General features: G+C 43.3%; 1 protein-coding gene across 7 annotated transcripts in view; it reads right to left on the bottom strand.

The window, feature by feature from the left end:
• Positions 1-23,313, bottom strand: part of FGGY (FGGY carbohydrate kinase domain containing) — a 476,938-nt gene that overhangs the window by 151,539 nt on the left and 302,086 nt on the right. For all 7 annotated transcript variants that reach the window (XM_065912007.1, XM_065912026.1, XM_065912035.1 and 4 more), the window contains one exon: positions 4,091-4,198. In XM_065912007.1, the coding sequence (XP_065768079.1) occupies positions 4,091-4,198 (108 nt within the window). The remainder of the gene's footprint in view (positions 1-4,090; positions 4,199-23,313) is intronic.

Consider the following 23,313-nt stretch of genomic DNA (forward strand, 5'->3'; position numbering starts at 1 on the left):
CACATAACCCTGTGGCTCAAGTTTATAAAGCTAAATTCTGACTTCAAGCAATTCAATGCTAACTCCCACCAAGCCCTAGTGTCCCAGAAAGCCAGTGCACCACAGGGGCAGCTCAGGAATCTGTCCTAGTCTCTTTTATTCAGTGCCTGCCTCAGTAAAAATGACTTCAAATAAGACAGAGAAGACAGCTTGGAGAGAAGGATGGCTGAGGTCCAGCTGGAAATAAGTTTCAGCATCTGGATGCAGTGACTGCACGGGTTGGTATTCTGTGGAAAAAATCTGGGCATAAAATGATGGTTTTTGCACAGCTATTCTGGAAAGAGTATCGACAAGCACGAGACAGTCTTTGATGGGTGTTTGGTGAGCTGAAATAAATCATCCATGGGAATGGGGTATGTGCCCTTCTAAGAGGAAATAAATATCGGCTGCACAAGTTTGAAATGAGTGGAAAACAAGCCCAAATCTCAGGCAGATGAAACTGCAAGGACTCCAGAGCCAGAAAAGATCCTATCCTATTTTTTTTCTTAATCCTGAAGTTAACCAGATGGAGACATTTTTTTTAAAGTACCAATCTATTCACATACTTGGAATGAAAGTTTTGCTTTGTGATGGAAGATCTGTATTTAATTGCAAAAATAAGACAAAATATCTTTTTTTTCCCAAATCTAGAGTTCAGATAAATTTTATTTCTTTTTTTTTCCCTCTCTCCTTTCCCCTCCTTTACTTCCCTTTTCTTCTTCTGTCTCTTCTCTTCCACTTTAGATGATATGTTTATGACTGCATGTTTGTAATGTATTCTGGACAGTGTAATAATAGAGCGAACTCCTATAGACAAAGTACATGAGAGAAGGTGTACATATGAAACACAGAACAAAAGAGATATAACGTCCTCTTATAGCGTTCTGTACAATGACAATATGCTGAAAAACCAGTGATAAGAATTCATAAAACATGAACCAGAATAAATAAATAGAAAGGAAAGATAAGTGGCAAATGAATCATGTAAAAAGGCCATTGACAGTGCATCAGGAAACTCTCCAGGCTGTGCTTGAGACCCTGAGTTTCAGTTACTCATCTATAAAATATGGATAACAACTATACCTAACCTGCAGGGGTTCCAAGAGGATTAAATAAAATAGTACATGAAAGGCTCTTGGAATTGAGACTAAATAAGTCTTCAAAATAAATATTAGGCATTGTGATTATTATGACTATCACTCAAGGATTAACAGGATTAAACATATAAATCTTTCCCATGGGAAAATGCACTCAATAAAGTACAATTATTGTTGCTATTATTATCATCATCATCATTGCTATTCTTTTTGTATCTCTGTTTTCTAGGTAGTTTATGTCTCTTTGCTTGCCCTCTTTGAACTGATGCTTTATTGGATAGTCTGTTTTTTTCTTGATTCAGATTTTGCTCCATCTTGCTAACTTCTGGATTTCCTTAGATTTTGCTTTCTGTAACACATGGGTCAATCATGCTCCATCCCGACAGCCAATGAAACTATATATGTAGAATTATCCAAAGTAGAACTCTACATGCAGCTGTATTGATGATGCAAAATCAACTAATTAGGTAAATGCCAACAATTTCCATGATTCTTGTTAAAAACCATAGTGGACTATTATGAAGATTTTATTAATGGTCAGAAAAGAGTCACTCTTTAAAATTTAATTTCAGGCTCAGGAAGTAGGCATAACCAATTCTTGTCCACCAAAATATGTCAAAATGTTTGGGCAAAGATGGCTTATATCCATAGCAATGGAACAAACTCTAAGCCAAATACTAGGAAAAGCATTTCTTGACTGACACAGATGTTCAACTGGCATACTAAATCTCTGAAAACCTATTGATGGACAGCTTCATGGACCATGCATCCTGCAAAAAGAGTTAGTTTAATGAATCACTATTTTTGTTATAAAAGACTCCAGGTTGTGTCTGCTATGAATTCTGGGTCTTCCAACGTAATTATACCATAATGTGGGCTTATAAAGGTGTTTGTTTCAGTAATGGGTTTTCTTTGTGTCACAGAAAGGGAGTGGATATTTAAGTTGAAAAGTTGTGTAAATACATGACACTACGTTTAAATAGGAGATCATCAAGTCCCGATCCCACTGCACCTTTGGTACAGAGTGATGTCTTCTTCTCAACTTTTCTATTGAGAACAATCAAATGTTATTTAATTTATACTTCCCAACTAGACAATGAGCTCCTTAAACCTGGGACTATTAGGGGACTAATTCATATATCTTTATAGCCCGGCACAAGAGTGGAGGCACACAACTGGCTCTTTGAATCTAGCCATTCACCTATGCATCCACCAACTTTGAGAGAAAACGCAAGGCGTCTAAGAATAAAATACAGACACACCAAGAAATGGAAATTAATGGTCATTTATATCCACATTCAGCTTGGGATCAGACCACTTTTGATTTGGCTGAACATTCAGAAGAGCTGGAGAAGAACAGACCATAAACAGATGATTTCAATACAACATAGTAAATGTGAGGTTGGGTAACCAAGGCTGGGTCTCATTTTCCCTTGCTTTTCCACATTTAATCCCTCAGAGGTCTGCTGATCTTTCGTCCTCAATTCTCAGTCATTCTTGCCAATGTCTTCATTCAAGCCCTCATGGCTTTTTGTCAGTGGGTCAATCTATTGAAGCTAGTCTCTTTCACTGGGCTATGTACGCCTAAGCCTTCTTCCTGATGGATACTAGCCAGTTCTTATAACAGAGATAGGACAACATCTGTCATTCTTCCAATCTTTCACCTGTTCCTCTTGATCTACTACCTAAAAGTTCAACTCCTTAGCATGTTTTACAGGGAATTCTTCTGTGTGGTCCCTGACCAGCTCTCCCAATTGCAAGCCATTTTTCTAAGAACAGTTTATGCCACAAGTGAAAGTTTGCAATTATCCTCAAACATGCCTTGTTATTTTTTCACTCAGATATCTTTGTGTCTATGCTAGTTCTCCTACCTAGAAAATATCACTGCCTTTCTATGTCTGGTTGGTCTCTATTAATCATTAAAGCTCAGCACAAATACTGTCTCCACTGCCAAGAATTTCTTAATCTAGCTTTGTTCCTGTTCTGTGTCTTATACCTCAGGTATAGTATACGTCTCACTTTTTTTTTTTTTTACGTCTCACTTTTATTGATTTTCTGTCTTCCCTATGAGATGACCCCATGAATTCAACATATTTTCTCTAAGCACCTTTTATGAACCAGACACTGGTTGGATACAAAAAGTACAATATGGCCCATACCTTTAAAGAGCTCCTGTGTGAAGTCGCTTCAGTCATACCTGACTCTTTGCAACTCTATGGACTGTAGCCCACTAGGCTCCCCTGTCCATGGGATTTTCCAGGCAAGGATACTGGAGTGGGTTGCCATGCCCTTCTCCATGGGATCTTCCTGACCCAGGGATTGCACTGGGCTAGATACAAAGAGAAGTATGATATGGTCCATACCTTTAAAGATCTCCTAGATTTCTAGAAAAGACAGATTATCTCAGAATGTGCTAAGAACTAAAGTTATGTCTTACAGATCAAGTAAAACTAGCAAGTGACAAAGAACTCTCCAAGCAGAGCATATACCAAGGCACAGAGGAGTCGAATAACATGAGCCATGGGGAAGCCGTGAGTAGGGCAATCTAGCCTTAGTGACAAGTACACATGCCAGACTGGAAAGGATAGACCACAAAGGGAATGATGTGCCCAGAAAACTATCTGAACTATGCCCCCAGGGCTATGAGGAACCAGTGAAGGATGCTGGCTAGAGATTAACACAGTCCTTTTAACAGAGTAGAACATCACTCTTGTTGCCATGAGAAAAATGGGTTGTTATGTGAAAAGAAAGCTAGGTGAGAAGATCGGTTAGTCATCAATGCCTGGACCAACATTTATTCCTTTGGCAAACGCAGGCAGCATATGCTCCATATGTGAGGTTGTATGCTAAGGAAAAGTTAATTCTGATTTAAGAGTCTGCAAATCTTTCAGATACTGGGTATAAAGAATATGACAAAATGGAATAGTTAAGGGTGGAAAAACATTAAAGACCATAGGAAGAAAGTGTCAACTTACCAATTTTCCAGTAACGCTCTGACCACCTTCATTCAGCCAGAACCCAGGCACCATGGCTGAGAAATAAGGGCCCCAGACACCTGGTACAAAGATTGGGTTTTTGCTGATCTGGAAAGAAAGGGGCAAAGTATGTGAAAATATTGACCCTCAAGGCTAGAAGCAGTCTTATTTTCCTCCCATGTGAGGTCCCTCTGGCCATGGAATTCAGCTTCTTGCTAAATACCTTTGATGGTGAGGAAGTCACTCCTGCCAAAGGATGGTCCTGGCTTCTTCTTTAAAAACCTTTCTGATAAACTCATCCAGGTGTCAAGGTAGCAAAAGAGATCATTTTGGAAAGAAACTGATGTGACAGTCCTTGGCTGGCTCCCTCTCTGTGGTGAACTGATTGCAGTCATGGTCCCCATTTTCTAGCCTTCTATGCATCCACCTGCTTTGCAATGTGACTTTGTAGCCCCTGTCATTGAGAGGTGGGGTCCCCATCCCTTGAGTCTAGATCAACCTTGTCACTTGGTCTGGCCAACAGAATGGGGCAGAAGTGACACTGTGTACCAGTTTTCAGGCCTAAACCTCAAGAACTGTGTGCTCCTGTTCTTCCCCCTCTCCCTCTGTCATGAGAACATGCCCCGGTGAGCCTTCTGGACAGATATGCAGAAAGCTGAGTCAGTCCAGTTGTCACACGTGATGATTCAGATACATGAGACAGCCCAAATCGGATCAGCAAATCCTTTTAGGCAACCAGCAGTTGGCGAGCCTGGATCACCAGAATCACTCAGCCAACTGATAAGATTTGTGAACAAAAATACATGTCCTGTTGTGTGTCATGAGGATCTTATGTTTGTTTCCCACCTAACATATATAAGGCAAGAGATAACTGATACGTCCCCTTACTTCTACAAACATTCATTAGACACCTAATAACATACTCTCTTTCTTGACTAGGGACACGGAGATGAATGAGAAAGAGCTCTGTCTGCAAGAAACTCCTCATTTAGGGGGAGCTAGATAAGTAAATAGTCAAATAGAAAACAGTGTGGTCCATGGGATGGTAAAGACAAAGCATAGAATGCCGTGGAGGGCACATAGGGTAAGGAATGAAGTGGCCCAGACTGTGGCTTCTTAGAGAATGGGACATACACTTAGACTAGTAAGATTTAGCAAGATGAAACAGAACAGGCATTCCAGGTCAAGGGAATAGCTTGAACAAAGCCATGTAGGTGAGACAGATGCTCTTGGTATTCAAGATATGGCAATGTCTTTTTGTAGCAGACCATGGAAGTCCATTAGGTGTTAGGAAAGTACATCAAGGGATGAGACAGGACAGGCAGGGATGGACCACGTGTTTACTGATCTGGAAAGGCATGAGCTTCTCATCCACCCAGTGGAGATGAATGCTCAAGTGATATTACGGTTGTGGGGGGTGTATGAGAAGGTAAGGATGAAAAGAGTTAGGTACATTGGGTCTACTCCCGAATGTCCTGAAGCTGGGCAAAGAATGTATGCATTCATTTATTCTACAAATATTTATTCAGCTCTTACTACGCCAGGCCCTAGGGATACAGAAGTGAACTGAATATATCTATAATCTCTGACCTCATGGACTTTATGGTACAGAACTTCAGCATATGGATAAACCTTCTAACTATTCTGGTTCTCTTTTCACTAAATGAGTGAAATCAATCAAATCAGTAGGAGTTCCAATCCCCAAAAAGGAAGGGGGTGAGGGAAGGCAGGAGACTATACAATATTATCAACTTTAAATTTTGTCAAATAAAGATGGTTTATAAAAAGGGTAAATTTAACACCTAAAGTAATCTCAGGGGTAAAGAGCTTTTCTGTTTCGTTTTTTTTTTTTCCCCTGCAAGAAAAGGCCATTTAACTTTTATATGTTCACTCATTTCTTGACGGGTTCAGCAGATGTTTCCTGATTTCCTGTTGTGATCCAGGCACTGAAAGTAAACGTACATAAGAGAGTGCAGTCTCCATCTTCATGGAACTGCTCTCTTAAGAGGAATGCAGACTAGGAGGGCTGATGATTCAGGTTTGGCCAGGATTCTCTCACTTTTAGCATTAAAATTCCTATGTCCTAGAAAATTCTCAGTACTAGGCAAAAGGGACAGCTGGCCACCCTAAGATGGGTATCACACAAATGTACAAATATGAACAGTGATAAGTGAATGAAAAAATATCAAAAGGTATTATAAGGGCTCATAAGTGAGGTACCTAATGCAACCTAGGGGTCAGAGTTTTCCAAAGAAGTGATATCTGAATTAAGGTGAAAACATACACAGAAATTATTTAGGTGTGAGCATATATACATCTGTATTTTGTACATATATATGTGTGTTTGTATGTGTACATGATTGTGCCAGTACAGAGTGTTCCAGACAGAAGCAGCACACACTAAATGGTACTCATTTTTATCACTTTGTCTTTGCCAGTGAAACTTTTATCACATGCCAGCTCTAGAAATTACTGCCCTACTCTGCAATGCCTGAGCCACTGTGGGGTGAATAAGACAGCCCATGCCTGTAAGTACTTAAGCCCCAGGGTTTAGATGGGTGGATGGACACCCACCGAAGTCAAGCCATCTCTTTTCATGCCCTGCACCCCTTCCCGTCCAGAATTCTTCCAGCACCATTCGACAGATTAGTTTCAGAGAGGTGGCATGTTGTTCACAGTCACAAAGGTTGTACATGGCTGAGGTGGGAGTTGAGCCCAGGTAGATACTGGCGTCAAACCCCAGGATATGCTTTTTAAAAACAAACAAAATTTGTATAAATTTCTTAGGAGGGTTTTGCATCACTCCCGCCACCACCACCCCCCAACTGCCCCTGCACCTCAAACCTCACAATTTAAAGATGTTTCTGTATCAGTTTTTGCTGAACTCCACTGGCAGACTGGACTCTGCTGCTCAGAAATGGCAGGTGAAGGCGCTGTCTGACTGTCCAGAATGCTCTGAGCTGATTCCTGCTTGTGTTCACTCGCTTGGAATGGTACATGCTTCTCATTGGACATCCTGACTACGGCAAGGAAACAGATACAGAAATATGTTCCCCAGAGCGCCTCCAATTACTCCCAAAATCTGGGAAAAAACAAGTAAGAGTTTGTTTAGACCGAGCGCACATTCACGTATTTACATGTACTCTAATCCTCTGCAGTAAACCTAAATACTTCAGAAAATTTTTGTGAAAGCCTTTTCCATGCTGATAGCTATCTTGGCCTGAAGGCTGCTCTGGGACTCAAAGGGAAGGAGCGCATTTTACTCCACTATTAACGGGTGTCCATAGAGGACACTGACTTTCCAGCAATAATGTGCTAATGGCAACAGCAACCACTAGAATTGATTGGGTACTTATTAAAGACCATATTTTAAGCACACTGCAGGAATTAAATCACTTGATCCCCACAATAACCCTAAGGGGAAGATTCTATCATTATTCCTGTTGTTCAGATATGTAAGCCGAGGCAGAGACTGTTAAATAGCATACATGCTCAAGCTCAGTTGCTCAGTCATGTCCGACTCTTTGCAATCCTGTGGACTGTGGCCCACCAGGCTCCTCTGTCCATGGGGTTTCTCTAGGCAAGAACACTGGAGAGGGTTGCCATTTTCTCCTTCAGAGGATCTTCCTGACCCAGGGATTGAACCCACATCTCCTGTGTCTCCTGCACTGGCAGGTGGATTACCACTGAGCCACCTGGGAAGCCCATTAAATAGCATACACAGGGTTATAAAAATACAAAGCAGTCAGGCTCTACAGGTTCTGTATTTGTTCCTGTTCTGTATTTGTTCCTGACTTTAGGCGACCGTTGCTTCTTTGAGTCCTTCATTTACCTTTAAAGGGCAGAGAGCAAGGGTCGTTAGAGCCAAAAGAGACTCACTGAGACTGAACCAACCTCCCGGCCTGATGACGCGCAGGTTAGGGAATCTTCATGTGCAAAAGGCTTTTGATAAGTTCCCCCCTATATACTTGTGAAGAGCAGAGGAGAAAGGAAGGATTGAGTCAAAGGCCTATCTTCACTCTATCATGACTACCATGTTCTTAGCCAAGTGACCTTATGAAAGGGAATCTTTCTGAGCCTCAGTTTCCTCAGTTCCAAAATGGGAAGAATGATATAAATGTGGTAGGACTTTCATGAAAATAAAATAAGCTGTCACCTATAAACAGCTTATTATATGTTAAATATCATGTAAAAGCTAGCTCTTGAAATGAGGAAGGTATGACGGGATAGTCAGGTGACTGGGATGAATGGCCATAGCCAAAAGTAACTGCTACCATTAAGCACACATCCTGGTAACTAAGTTGGTAAAGAATCTGCCTGGAGTGCAGGAGACCTGGGTTCGATCCCTGGGTCAGGAAATCCCCTGGAGAAGGAAATGGCAACCCACTCCAGTATTCTTGCCTGGAAAATCCTACAGACAGAGGAGCTTGGTGGGCTATAGTCCATGGGGTCGCAAGAGTAGGACATGACTTAGCAACTAAGCCATGACCACCACCACCATTAAGGAAGTCTCTAGATGCATTCTTGGTTTCATTTAGTCAGCATTCTTAATAATGAAGTAGAAGATGACATGGGCTTCCCAGGTGGCTCAGTGGTAAAGAATTTGTCTGTCAATGCAGGAGACTGAGGGGATGCTGGTTCGATCCCTGGGTCAGGAAGATCCCCTGGAGAAGGAAATGGCAACCTGCTGTGATATTCTTGCCTGGAGAACCCCATGGACAGAGGAGCCCAGCAGACTACAGTCCATGGAGTCACAAAGAGTTGGACAAGAGTTTGAGTGACTCAGCAGAGCACACAGAAGCTGATATAGAAGCAAAGTTTATCATATTTTCAGGTGGTATAAACTTGGGAGAATTACTTATCATGAGCCATGTCCAAATCATGATTCAAACTTACTTTAAGAATTAGAACATTAAAATTTATTAAATCGTAAAGTCAAAATTTTACACTTAAAAGGTACTGCTAATAGTCCCTTCTGGAATATTCCTTTTCCTGGGTGATGTTACATGAGCATTCAATTTGGTATGAATTGTATGGAAACCTTTGACATATTGTTTAATTATGTGTGATAGAAATAAAGTTATAAAAACCTACAATAAAACAAAATATTTGGTTGTGCACTCTAAGCCAGGCACTGAGATCAGCAACAAGGTTAATAAAATAATAAAGCAGAATACTAGTAATAATAGAAGAAGAAGAACAGTGAGGAGAGAGAGAAGGGAGGAGAAAGGAGAAGGAGAATTAGCAATAAGGCACAGCCCTTTTCCACAGGGTGCTCCTGGTCAGACTGGATAGACAGAGGTGGAAATTAACAAATTACAACAAAACATGCCAAGTGCTACAGTGAGTTGGGCGAGGAGTGTGGTGGGACCCCAAATTACCTGGGAGAAGAGCGAACACTTCACAGAGGCGGCCACATGGAAGCCAGGCCTTAAAGGAGGAATAAGCGCTTCCTTAGGTGGATAGAGAGGGTATCCCAGGTAACAAGACTCAGAGGCATGAAGCTATGCAAGCATCTCAATTTTTATGAGGGCTTAAAGTTCTCCATTTTACTTTACATAAAAATTCACAAGGTCTGAAGGATGGGTATATTTTGCAACAACATATCCTATTGCTTGTCAAAGATTCCATTTTTAAAATCCGGTGATGGGGAAAAAAGCCTCAGTGAAACCACCCTCAAAGTCAGATAGAAGAAATAATAATATAGAAATAATAATAACAAGGAATAAAATAGCAATTGCTAACAGCTACTGTGGGTTTATTACATGCCAGACTCTTCGAGGCACTTTACAGACATTATCACATTTAATATTCATGACAACCCAATGAGATAGATACTATTATTATACTTACTCCACAAATGAGGAAATCTAAGCTGAAGGAGGTCAAATAACTCGTAAATACAAAAGGAGTAATTGCAAGGTCCAGGCAGGATCCAAGCTATGATCTACTAACTTATTTTTCTCTCCAGATCATATTTTCCTTACCCATAAAATAGCCTGGACTAGAGATGTTTAATATCTCTTTTGTCTTTGAGATTCTCTGATTCCTGAAAGTTGAGTCTTTCTCCCTTAGCTGGCCAATCGGGACTCTCCAGAACGCTATTAATATTTCAACACAGACTCTGCCCTCACATGGCCTGGGGCTCATGGGGTTGTGTGGGGTTGCTTCTTGGGGCATCTCTAAGTACCCAACTTTGCTCTACCAATTCCCTGACCTATGGCCAACATTACTGGGGGCTTCTCTAGATTGCCAACTTCATGGATTATATTCAATGGCTATTATCTATAATATCTTACATTAGCTGAGCAAATATTCAGCAACTACTTACTGGATACACACTGACTTAAACTACTATTTTAAATATAAAAAGAGAGATGGGTGTTGAGAGCCATGTAAATTACATAATCCCTGTTTACAATCTAGTAGGCACTGGAGAGTAGGATGAGCTGGGTAGTCTCTCAGGCATCAAGTGACTTCTGAATGTACATTTGCATTCAGACTGAAAATAACCCTACTAATACATGGCTGCAAACACACAGAGCCTGTTTTACAGGTGAAGACACAAGAATGGGAACAGTAACCGAACTACCCAGGATCACAAGGATCAGAAATGGTGGACTTGGGATTAGAAGTCTCTCTGTATGTGCTCCTGCCTCTTTTCATGTCTGTATCCGAGCTGGCTCCAGGAGTGGATGCCACTGACTGACTTTTCATCTAGGGTTATGCTACAGTCAGCTGAGTTTCCCTGTGGTGATAAAACCCAGGCGCCTGCTCACACCTCTCTGGGAGCAGTGACTGGGTTCAGAGTAGGGAGCTGCTCCAGCAACGTCCACTCTGCCTTCCCCTATCCCGTCATCCCAAGCTTGGCCTAAGCCTCTGGCAGGGGCAGGAGGCAGGCTGCAGGCGCCAGTGGTCCTGGGAGGGAACAGGAGGTTTTGTTTTGAGTGCCTCCAGCCAGGTTGGGAATGTAAGAGGGTAGCCGCAGGCATGTGTGGGACTGGGTATTTCCGTGGTGGCTCATCTCTCCCTCCAAACGGACTGTGCTATCGTCTTACTAGAAAAAACCATTTATACACATTCCAGCCAGCTCCCAGCTCACTACATAGTACAAAAAAAGAGCACAGAGAATTCTGTTTATGAATGGGGGCTCTTAGCATTCACCTCTATTTTTGCACTTCTCAGGCTGAATTGCAATAAGCCTCTCCTACAAAATGGTGAGGAGCCGCGTGTTATCTTAAAGGTAGTACATAAACATGGTTTGGTAATATGACCATAGACCTTGGAGTCAGGAAAAGTGTTGTCAGATGCTCAGTTGTGTCTGACTCTTTGTGACCCCATGGACTGTAGCCTGCCAGGCTCCTCTGTCCACCAAATTCTCCAGGCAAGCATACTGGAGTTGGCTGTCATCTCCTACTCCAGGGGATCTTTCTGAACCAGGGATTGAACCCAGGTCTCCCGCATTGCTGGTAGACTCTTTACCAAAAGCTGGCTGTCAGTTATGGTTGGGTTGCATCCTAGTCATGAGCCTTCGAATCTCTCTGAGTCCCTTTTCTCAACTATAAATGGGGACAATCCCAGATCCCATCCCTCATCAGCTCCATCTCTCTGGTGGGCTCTTCCTCCTCCTTCCTCCTGGATTTCTCTCACTTACCACATCTCTCAGGGTCAGCTCACTCTCGTGTAGTTATGACAATTTTTATGCTGCTGAGTTTCAAATTTTTATTCAAAATGCAGGCCTCACTCCTGAGTTCCATACAGGACATTTGACCCGAATGTCTAATCAACATGTCCAATATAGATAGATCTTGTCATTCTTCCTCCCAGGGCTCCTCCTGTCCTGGGGTCCCTGTCTTTCTACATGGTACCCTATTTACCCAACCAGCAGAATATCATTCTTGACTTGTTCATCTCATTCATTGTTCCATGTTAGGTCGCACATACGGTCAACTCTATTTTCAAACAGAAACCTTTATGTTTCTTCCCACTGCCATTACATTATCAGTCCTTTACCTTTTCTTGCTTGGGTTCTTGCAACAGCAATTAAAATGGTTTATTTGACTCAAATATTTTCCTCCTCCTTGCAATCTGCAAGCCCCATCAGAGACTAACTTCCATACCTGCAGCCAAGTGGTTTTTCTAATACACAAATCTAATTCAATCACTTCCTTTACTTACATCCTTTAGACAGTGACCAGACATTCCCACCTCTCTGATCTGATCTACGTATGATTTGGCCAAATAGACCTTTGGTACATGTGGTCATTTCCCCCACTCTTTGCCCTGTCGTTTCTATTTTTTATTGCAGTAAGCTCATCACATTGTAGGAATTCCACAAGTGAGCCACTTCTTTCTCATCTCTGAATCTTCATCAATTCTCCTCTCTCTTTCTAAAAGGCAGCCCCAGGACTTCCCAGGTAGTTCAGTGTTTGAGACTGTGCTTCCAATGTAGAGGATGCTGGTTCAATCCCTGGTTGGGGAACTAAGATCCCATATACTGTGGGGCGCGGCCAAAAAAGAAAAAGAAAGAAAGAAAACCTCACTGCTTATTTGAAATACACATTAAAAAAAAAAAAGGGCAGCCCCTCTCACCTTCCCCTGACTAACTCTAAAATGTCCCTTTATAAGACTCTGTTCCGTGTTACATTTACCTGCTCCGGGAAACCTTCTCTGAACTCTGACTTCTCTCCTAGTTCCCGGTTGGATGTGCCTCCTTGCATCTTCCCCTAGCTCTCTGTACTTCCATGATGTAGGCAATTCTAACATTACATGTGTAAATGTGTATACTGAGATCTACAAATACACACATAATATGTACTTATATCTACAGAGTATGCTTTGTAAATGAAATCATCACACATATGCAAGAAATGGCTATAATTACTATTAATTTATTAATAGTTTTAATAAATTTACTAATAATTAATATTAGTTATCTCACCTGCATTAAGAACAAGAGTAGAATAAAACACATATCCAATCACTGTAAGTGACCTGTGGCTAATAAAGCTCAGGCCTGCCAAGTTTTCCTCTCCTCTATTTGGAGGTTTTGGAAAGGTTCAGAGTCCTCCAATAAAGTCTGACTTTCCTAGAAAGTCAATCCCTTTATTTCAGTTTGAGCAAAACAAGAACACATAAAATCCATTCATAGATACCTTCTGGGGCTTAGTAGTCAGAGTGGGCAGGTGGGGAGGGCATTGAGTAGGTGTGCCACCCAACCAAATAGTCCCCCATCTGGGGATGGAGGGAGGCTGCCAGATATTGCCTGTAATGTCTTGAATTATTTGCAAAGGATTCTGGACCCTTTAAACCTCTTTCTTCATCATCTTGAAACCGGTATGTGATCACAACAGCAATGTCATTCATCAGTTTCTTATCCACTCACATTGAACACACCCAAAGTTGACTGCAAGAGAGACTGAATAGCCAAGAAAACTTTGGGATCTTCCTGAAGTTCCAAAGTTGATTGCAAGAGAGATTGAATAGCCAAGAAGACTTTGGGGTCCTCCTGAAGTTCCCCCAGCTTCCTTTCCCCTGCAGAACAGAAGCCACACTCGACCTTCTCTGTACAAATGCCTGATGCGCTCCAGGGAGCTCAGACTGGCTTCAGCTTTGGAAGCTTTGAGAGCTGTGTGACCCCAAAGATGTAAAATCATATCTGGCCTCTTTTTCAGAGCCCAGACAGTCTGTGGTGGGTAAACCACAGTTTCCTCTGTAGTGGGGGAGGGAGCTAAAGAGGAGGAGGGGTGCTCTGTGTGTGCAGTATTTATCCATAAGACAGATTCTTAGCTCTGTTGCTCTGATGTCACACAGTGAATTGGACCCTCAGAATCAGAACTGTATTTTCTATTTTTGTCACACCCACCACAAATGAGCATAGTACTATTAAGTGGTTCTCGAATACAGTTCAACCAATGCTCTTTTGATTCTAAATTAGCTGTTATGAAAAGCAGCTCCCCCTTATAGAATTTAGATGCCCTTTAAAAAGGTGCCCAGAACAGAGAAGCAGAAATATCATATGATATCCTTTATATGCAGAATCTAAAAAGAAATTATATAAATGAACCTACTTACAAAATGGACAGAGACTCACAGAGAATGAACTTATGGTTGCTGGGGGAAGGATGGGGGAAGGGATAATTAGGGAGTTTGGGATAGACATGTACACACTGCTGTATTTAAAATGGATGACCAATTAGGTCCTCCTGTATGGCACAAGGACCTCTGCCCAACCTTATGTGGCAGTCTGGATGAGGGGAGTCTGGGGGAGAATGGATACATGTGTATGTATGGCTGAGTCCCTTGACTGCCCACCTGAAACTATCACATTGTTAATTGGCTATACTCCAGTATAAAATAAAAAGCTTAAAGGAAAAAAAAAAGTTATAGTGGGGGGGAGGTGGAAATGATGCCAGGGAGTAGTTTCATAACTGAGGCTGAGCAAATCAGCAGGCCCAGAGGGGGATGACACAGCCTTTTCCCTTGTGACAGACCCTTGGCACCCACGACACAGCACCTCCATTAGACGTGCTCTGACTCTGCCTGCTAAGTTGTGGACATTTCTCTCCCAACCCTGCTCCTGATCTGTTTCTGCATATCCCTTATTAAGACCGTGGTCTGGCCTCAGCTATCATCTCATAAATCTGACCATGGACTCTGCTTTTCTGGTTTAATATTCAATGTTCTGTCTTAACTTGCTGTGTGACCTAGTCCCTTGCTGGGTGATCATCTGAAAAATGGGGTGCAGAGGACCTCTTTTTACAGATTTGTAAAGATTAAATGTGCCACAGTCTATTATAGGCATTGGTGCGGTGCCTGGTACATTCAGTGACCCAGGGAAACGAAGACTGTATTAATATCATCACCTCCATACCGGCCAAAGTGTACTTCTTATTTATGGATTGGCGTACACGTGGGTGTTTAATTTTAAAACCTACGATCTGATGTGATCTTGACTAGAATGCTAAAGTAGGGTACAGAAGCTGCACTGGCTCTAGAGAAGAGAACCCAAGATAAGAATTGAACTCTCACTTGGATGAGGTCAGTTCTATTGGCAAGATCTGTCACTGGGATTAAATACAATCGAGGCTTTACCCTGGTAAAAGCATGTGATATAAAGGCAAAGAGAGCCTTGGCTGATTTATATTGGAGCCTCTTTTGATAAAAGACTTTCTGTGCATCAGTTCAGTTCAGTTCAGTTCAGTTCCTCAGTCGTGTCCGACTCTTTGCGACCCCATGAATCGCAGCACGCCAGGCCTCCCTGTCCATCAGCAACTCCCGGAGTCCATCCAAACCCGTGTCCATTGAGTCGGTGATGCCATCCAACCATCTCATCCTCTGTTGTCCCCTTCTCCTCCTGCACTCAATCTTTCCCAGCATCAGGGTCTTTTTAAATGAGTCAGTTCTTCGTATCAGGTGGCCAAAGTATTGGAGTTTCAGCTTCAGCATCAGTCCTTCCAATGAATATTCAGGACATATGCATCAGTTATTGCCTTTTCGAAGTGCTCCCCAGACATCCCACTCCTGAATCAGGGGATACTTGGGAACTTGAGCCCTGTCCATGCAAGTCTAGACCTGAAGAATCCTCCTCTGCAGAATTTTCTCTCCATTTTTGGCCTCAGAAGATAAAGCCAGAAGAGAAACTAAAAACTATCCATATTTATATGATACTTCCCTCAATGAGTAACTACAAAAGTATTATAAACAGAGAAGTTTATTCAAAACTCAGGGTGAAGGGGTTTACCCCTTACATTTTCTCTATAACAACGGAGACTGAGAACATCAAAACATAGTGATGGCTGGATGGAGGAAGAAGATGGGGAGAAATGGTGTGAAACCCAATAGTCTCTGGCTACCAGCATGTCCAGAGCAGATAAGTGATCATGGCCCTCTGTCCTGCCATTTCTGGACCTGGCATCCAGGGTGCTGAAGAGTCGCTGCCATCAATGCAGTGACGTGCCCTGAAACTTCTCTGCCATCCGACGGGGGCAGGAGGCACTTCCACGTATATCCCAAGATGCTGGGATGGCCTGTGCTGTATGTGATTCTGATGGGAAAGGGAGCTAAGCTTTAGAGACATTAACTCAAGTTCCCAGCTTCCAAAAGGCAGAATCAGGATTTAGACTCAGATGGGATGTAAGAGTTCCTATCTTTTCTGAGACATTGTTTTAGAGGAAAAAGGTTGTAAGAACACAGAAGACTGAGAGCACTCTCTTCCATGTTTGGTCTGGAGCAAGCCCGGTGCCTTCTGGACCTTGAATGGAATATGTACCTTGCAAATTCAACAGGCATGATGAGATTTTCCTATATTGGGGAGAGAAGGAGAAGAAAAAAACAAGAGAGAGAGAGAGAGAGAGAATCCACACATTCCAGAGTAATTTTTTCCTCCTCTCTACACAAGCGTGCGTTCTCAGCTGTGTTCGACTCTTTGAGACCCCAAGAACTGTAGCCCGCCAGGCTCCTCTGTTCATGGGATTCTCAAGGTAAGAATGCCAGAGTGGGTTGCCGTTTCCTCCTCCAGGGGATCTTCCCCACCCAGGGATCGAACCTGCATATCCAGCGTCTCTTGCATTGCAGGCGGGCTCTTTACTACTGAGCCACCAGGGAAGCCTCCTATCTATACTCAATAGTAATTCTTTAAGAATATTAAGGGAGTCTCATGTTTAGATAAAAAGAAATTACTTAATAAATTGCTTTCCTATTTAAATGAGATCTTACAAAAGAGAAATGGCTTGTACCACAGAGGCAAGGGGACTAAAGAAGAAAGGATGCTCAGAGGGGAAGTTGATTGAGGGGGTGTGCCCTCTGCCTGTAGTCTTATAAAAGACCACACTTAATATAGGCAATATGTAAACACTGCAGAACAATCAGAAACAAATGAAAGGAGGGCAGTAGAGTAACAAAGTTCAGCTGTGGGCAATGGCCAGGAGGCAGCTTTTGTTATGCACAGATCATGTGCATGTGAGGCAGGCCTGATTTCATCTAGGCTACAGGCTAGTTCGGAAAAGGCAATGGCACCCCACTCCAGTCCTTGTGCCTGGAAAATCCCATGGATGGAGGAGCCTGATGGGCTGCAGTCCCTGGGGTCACTAAGAGCCAGACACGACTGAGCGACTTTACTTTCACTTTTCACTTTCATGCATTGGAGAAGGAAATGGCAACCCACTCCAGTATTCTTGCCTGGAGAATCCCAGGGACGGGGGAGCCTGGTGGGCTGCCTTCTATGGGGTCGCACAGAATCAGACACGACTGAGGTGACTTAGTAGCAGCAGCAGCAGCATAGGCTAGTTAGTGTATGAAAATGGATCAGGGCCCATCTGGATTTCCTTAGGAAAAAAGCATGGGGGAGTTGAGGGAAAAAGAGAAAAAAGCAGGTATCTGTAAAATATAAAATAAATGACCTGATGTAGGTCAGGGTTACAGTTCTGGAAGAGTGGTTTAAATAAAGTTTCTGTGTTATAGATCAGTCATGTATTTAGCTTGTGCTAAGTCGTGTCCGACTCTTTGTGACCCCATGGACTGTAGTCCACCAGGCTCCTCTGTCCTTGGGATTTTCCAAGCAAAGAATACTGGAGTTGGTTGCTATTTCCTTCTTCAGGGGATCTTCCTTACCCAGGGATAGAACCTGTGTCTCCTGGATTGGCAGGTGGAATCTTTACCACTGAGCTACCTGGAAAGCATATTCAGCTCACAGTGTAACAAATGACAATTACTGGGGTGGCCAAGAAGTTTGTTCTGGTTTTTCCATTACATCTTATGGAAAAATGAAATTATTGGCCAACTCAATACAATGGTTTATATGTATATGTATATATATGTGTGTATATATATATGTGTGTGTATATATATATATATATATATTTAAAGGCACTGCAAATAAACACAGGGGAAAAGGGAAGGGAAGACAGCTAACACTTGCCAAACAGTTACTATGTCTGATGGTTTTTACATATTTATAGATTTTCTTTGATTTACAGAGGGCCTCCCTGTGTCTCAGACAGTAAAAGCATCTGCCTACAACGTGGGAGACCAGGGTTTGATCCCTGGGTAGGTAAGCTCCCCTGGAGAAAGAAATGGCAACCCACTCTAGTACTCTTGACTGGAAAAGCCCATGGATGGAGGAACCTGGTAGGCTACAGTCCATGGGTTGCAAAAGAGTATGACACAACTGAACAACTTTACTTTGATTTACAGATGAAGAAACCAGAATTCACAAAATTCAAAGCCCTGTTTGCGGCCACACAGGTACCAAGGGGCAGAAAGGGGATTGGTCTGGGTCTGTCTGACTCCAAAAACCATGCTCTTCTTACTATAGCCAGCTGCTTCTTGGCTGTCTGGGAACCAGAAAAGTCAAATGGATGTAAGAGGGTCAGTGGAAGCAGCCCTTCCCATTCTGGGTGTGAGCCTGGGCTGTGGGTTTACAGAGAGGGGCCCTTGGTACTTGCAAGGCTAAGGGCACTGCCTAAGGGTTCCCTTAATGAGTGAACCAAGCCCGGGTTCTGGAGCTCGGCGCGCTTCCCTAGGGTCCTGCTTCCCTCTCTCCACTCATCATGCAGCAATCAGAGATAAGATTAAATGAAACTGGCCACCAGGGCCAGCCTGGCTTCCAGGATGTGTGAATTCCGGCACAACGGTCTGTGTGTTGATACTCTGTGTGTGTGGTGTGGGCTCATTTGCCATTGGCCTAGCAATCTGAGAATCTGGCTCTCACCTGAGAGACAGATGTCAGGGTAAGGAGTCAGAGCTATTTTTCCACTTCACTGGCAGGCTGTCGGAGGGTGGTGACTGAGCACACAGCCATGGTGGGAAGAGATACTCCTCTACCCTCCACGCTGGTCTCTGGGGAATACAGAGAGGGGAGCGGTGGCTAATGGGGTCTGGGGCTGGTGAGACTCCTTTCTCAAGGCCGAATAGTGCCATAAAGAAGAGGATTTCGGTTGAGCCAGCTAGGGAGTCAAAACTTGTGCAGTGAGTTAAGAGAGTGAACAGTGTTAGTAGCTCAGTCGTGTCTGACTCTACGACCCCCTGGCTCTGCGACGACCAGGCTCCTCTGTCCATGGAATTTTCTAGGCAAGAATATTGGAATAGGTAGCCATTCCCTTTTCTAGGGGATCCTCCTGACCCAGGAATCAAACTCAGGTCTCCCTCATTGCACACAGGTTCTTTACCAATTTATGAGACCCTGGTGAATCCTGGTTTCTCCCATGTCAGTGACAGACAAGAGTATTTACCTTCCAGAAGGTTCAAGAATATTAGAGGCAACAGAGAGAAAATCCTGACATAGTGTCTGCACACAGTAAATAAACAACAAGTGTTCGCTGATTATTTAACTTCCTGAACCAGGAAATGTTAAGCCAGGCAATGTTTAATCTACATTTTTCTGAGTGAAGAGAGCAGACTGGCCTGGTTAATCCTGCTCAGGTGCAAATAACTGAGATGCCGGCAGAGGGAGCGAATGGCTGGAGATACAGTAGGGTTTGGGTGGAAGGAATGTGGGTCTCATTTGTTTTTAGCCAGACCGTGAGGATGACTTGGATCTCAAGTTGTGTCCCTAATGGGTTGATGGTAAAAAAAACCCAACTAATGTTTACACTTGAGGCATTTCTGTTAATTGAGGCTCTGCACTCCTCTGTGAAGAGCTTCCACAGCTGCCTTCTAGAGCTGGGGCTGTGAGCTGTGACTGTGCATGCAAAGTACCTCGTGTGGTTTCTGACACCCAGCAGGTCCCTAAGACGGGGGAAGAGAGGAGGGCCCAGGCCACATCCGGGGCCTCTGTGGAATCGAGATTCTCTGGAACAGAGAGACTTCACACACTGCGTCAGCAAACATTTAATTGAGCACCTACTATGTGTCAGGCCCTGGAGAAATAAAGATGAAAAAGATTCTCTCCTTGTCCTAGTTTTCAGTGTTGTCATGATGTCCAACAGCTAATCCCCCAATGGCAAGAGACTCTGATAAACTTTTCAATAAAGGCGTAAGTTCTTGGCATAATAATGGCTTGAAGAAGCTGTTATGATTTGGCTAGAGGGTAGAATATATAGTAATAATAACACAAATCATACAAATGTTGAATTAGCACAAGGTGTCAGCAAAAGACTGTGTTAGTGACTTTATCTGCACCACCTCACTTAATAATTATTACAGGCCTGTAAGATAGCTATCTGTATTCCCATTTTACAGATGAAGGAACTGAGGTTCAGCAGGGTTATATAACTTGCCCAAGGTCAGGCTGCCATGGAGCAGGACAAGAAAATATTAAATGTCAGACCTACGAGTGGAGAGCAGGCAGAGGTTGGATGATGAAAGCCTTTTCACGACATGCTGAACAGTAGAGATTTTTTTTTCTTGCAGACAATGGGGGAAATATATCCCCAATTTCTGTTTTGGTTACTTTGCAGCTGGAAGTCCACAAACCCACTGCTTGCCCCATCTCAAGCACATATTCGGGATTACCAGAGACCAAACTTGCACAGTGGTTCAGTTTGGTTTGTTTTGATTCACAACTGAATGCATAATGAATGATAATTGTCTGTTATGTGGCCCGAAAGTTCCTGCGGTCTCAGTCTACGTAAGTGTCCACACAGAGCCCGGCCTTCCCTGGTCTCAGGAGCCTCCAAGCTCTGGATCGACCTCCTGGTGTGTAAGGATGTGTGGTTTCTTCTACTTTGCTAAGTCAACAATTCTAGGCAGGGTAACAGAGGCGTTGCCTCAAATACATTTCCCCAGAAAGTCCTTCATCTCATTTAACCCATCTACTCTTCCCAAACTGTGCTCTTTACCACCTTTTGCCACTCCATTCTTTGAATGTTTCAGACCTGCTACTTTGACCGTGGACCTTTAAACCACCTGACAGTCCAAGCCAGAAAACTCAAAACATACATGTGAGCCTTGGACCTCTCAAAGGGGGATGGGGGCTGTCAGCCCTTCAGACCTACTTCCTCCTTGATTTAGGTAACATGTCACCCAAGACCTTCATCTCCATCTCTCACTCATGGCATGCTTGGTCTCGAGGTTCTGGCCTTTGGACTTAGTCTAAATCCTGACTGCTCTTGGCAATGTTGGCTGAGCAGCCCTCCCCCAGATCTCCTTGCTCTGAAAGCAGTTTTTCCTTTAGTGGCAGTAAAGAGCAGACACTATGAGACCACCAGATCTGGGTGAGGAGGCTGCACCTGCCATGCCAGAAGTCCTTGGTGCAGCACCCAGGTGCAGGGGACACCAGGAAGTCATTGCAGCATTATGCAATGGTGGGTTTCTTTGGATCCTCAAGACTGGGAGAGCACTCAGGAATACTATCAGGATACCAAGGTGAGCACTCAACACCACCACATCTCCAAGGCTTGTCCCACTTCAAACCTGAGTCCTAAGTGAACAATTGTTTAATTAAAAATTCATCAAAAGCCAACTTTGGGTCGGGGCTATAGCAGGCACTCGTGATACAGAAATGAACAGGCCACAATACCGGCCCTTGAGGAATTCACACCACTGGGCAAGGATGATGTATACCCAACTAACAACAAACAAACAACACAAGCACTGTGATAGAGGTATGTACTACGGGGGCACGCAGATATCCCACCTAGTGGAATCTGAAAGCTTCCAGAGAGGGATGATGTCTGAACTAAGATATGACAGCTAAGTGGGAATCACCTAGGAGGGGCGGGAAAGGGTCACTGGAAGGGGGAAGGAGAGGAAACGGGGAGCAGCACCGCGGGGCTGCAGGAGAGAGAAGGGAAAGGAGACGTGTGTGATGCGGGGTCACAGAAGTCAACATGGGCCACACTGTGCACAGGGTCACGGAACTTGCTAAGAACCTCGGGTACTGACTGTAGGGGGGATCAGACGGGGAAGGATCATATGATTCCAGTTGGTAAAGGAGATGGTGGCTGAGACCTCTGTCCTCTCTGGGACTCTACTTTGTCATCTGTAAATGAGAGAACTCAATCGCATGATCTTTAAAGTTCCTTCTGGGTCCCTTATTCTGATTCTTCTCTGAATGGATGATCACAGTTCTAGAAATAATTTTCATGCTGTTATAGAGATGGTAGCTAAATCTTATCAATGGGTGCCTGAAAGATCTTTTAAGCTCCAAAGGAAGGGAGAAAGAGCACAGTATTTGGCTCTCAGTGACCTGAGCTCAGGTTCAGATATGCTACTGACTGACTGCATGACTGGGTAAATCACTCACATTCTCTTTCATCTGTAAGAGGGACAGCAGTGCTTTAGAGGGTTACTACAAGGAATAAAGAACACCAAATACTTCAAAATACCTGGCACATAGCAGTTGCTCAAGAAATGTCCACTCACTATTAATGGGACAGGGCAGACTGGAGCTCAGTATATGCTAGACCTTGAGCATCAGAGATGAATGAGCCACGATCATGGCCCTTGGGAGCATAATGACTAGGCTTGGGAGCTCAAGGGCTAGTGGCAGAGACACCCATTTGCTACATTTTTATTTAAAAAAAAAACTTTTTATTTTGTATTGGAATATAGCTGATTAACAACGTTGTGCCAGTTTCAGGTGAGCAGCAAAGGGACCCAGCCATATACACATGTATCCATTCTGCCCCAAACTCCCCTCCCATTTAGGCTGCCACATAACGTTGAGCAGGGTTCCCTGTGCTATATAGTAGGTCCTTGTTGGTATTCCATTTTGAATAAAGCAGTATGTACATGTCCATCCCCAACTCCCTAACTCTCTCTCTCTACCATTCTTTCCCCCAGCAACCACAAGTTCATTTTCTAAGTCCGTGAATTTGTTTGTCTTTTGTAAGTAAGTTCATTTGTGTCATTTCTTTCTAGATTCCACACATAAGGGATGTTAAACAATATTTCTCCTTCCCTGTCTGACTGACTTCACTCAGTATGACACTCTCAACGTCCATCCATGTAGCTGCAAATGGCAACATTTCATTCTTTTTGATGGCTAGTATACCATTGTATCCTGGAGAAGGAAATGGCAACCCACTCCAGTATTCTTGCCTGGAGAATCCCATGGATGGAGGAGCCTGGTGGGCTACAGTCCACGGGGTCGCAAAGAGTCGGACACAACTGAGCGACTTAACTAACTAAACTAACTAATACCATTGTATATATGTACCACATCTTCTTTATCCATTCCTCTGTTGCCATTTGCTACTTCATAAAATAAAATGAATGCAGTGACATTCATAAGAATAAAGTGCTGTGGCGACACAAACAAACTTGTAATGACTTTTGCCTGG

This window comes from Muntiacus reevesi, chromosome 1, assembly GCF_963930625.1.
Source record: "Muntiacus reevesi chromosome 1, mMunRee1.1, whole genome shotgun sequence".
Classification (NCBI taxonomy): domain Eukaryota; kingdom Metazoa; phylum Chordata; class Mammalia; order Artiodactyla; family Cervidae; genus Muntiacus; species Muntiacus reevesi.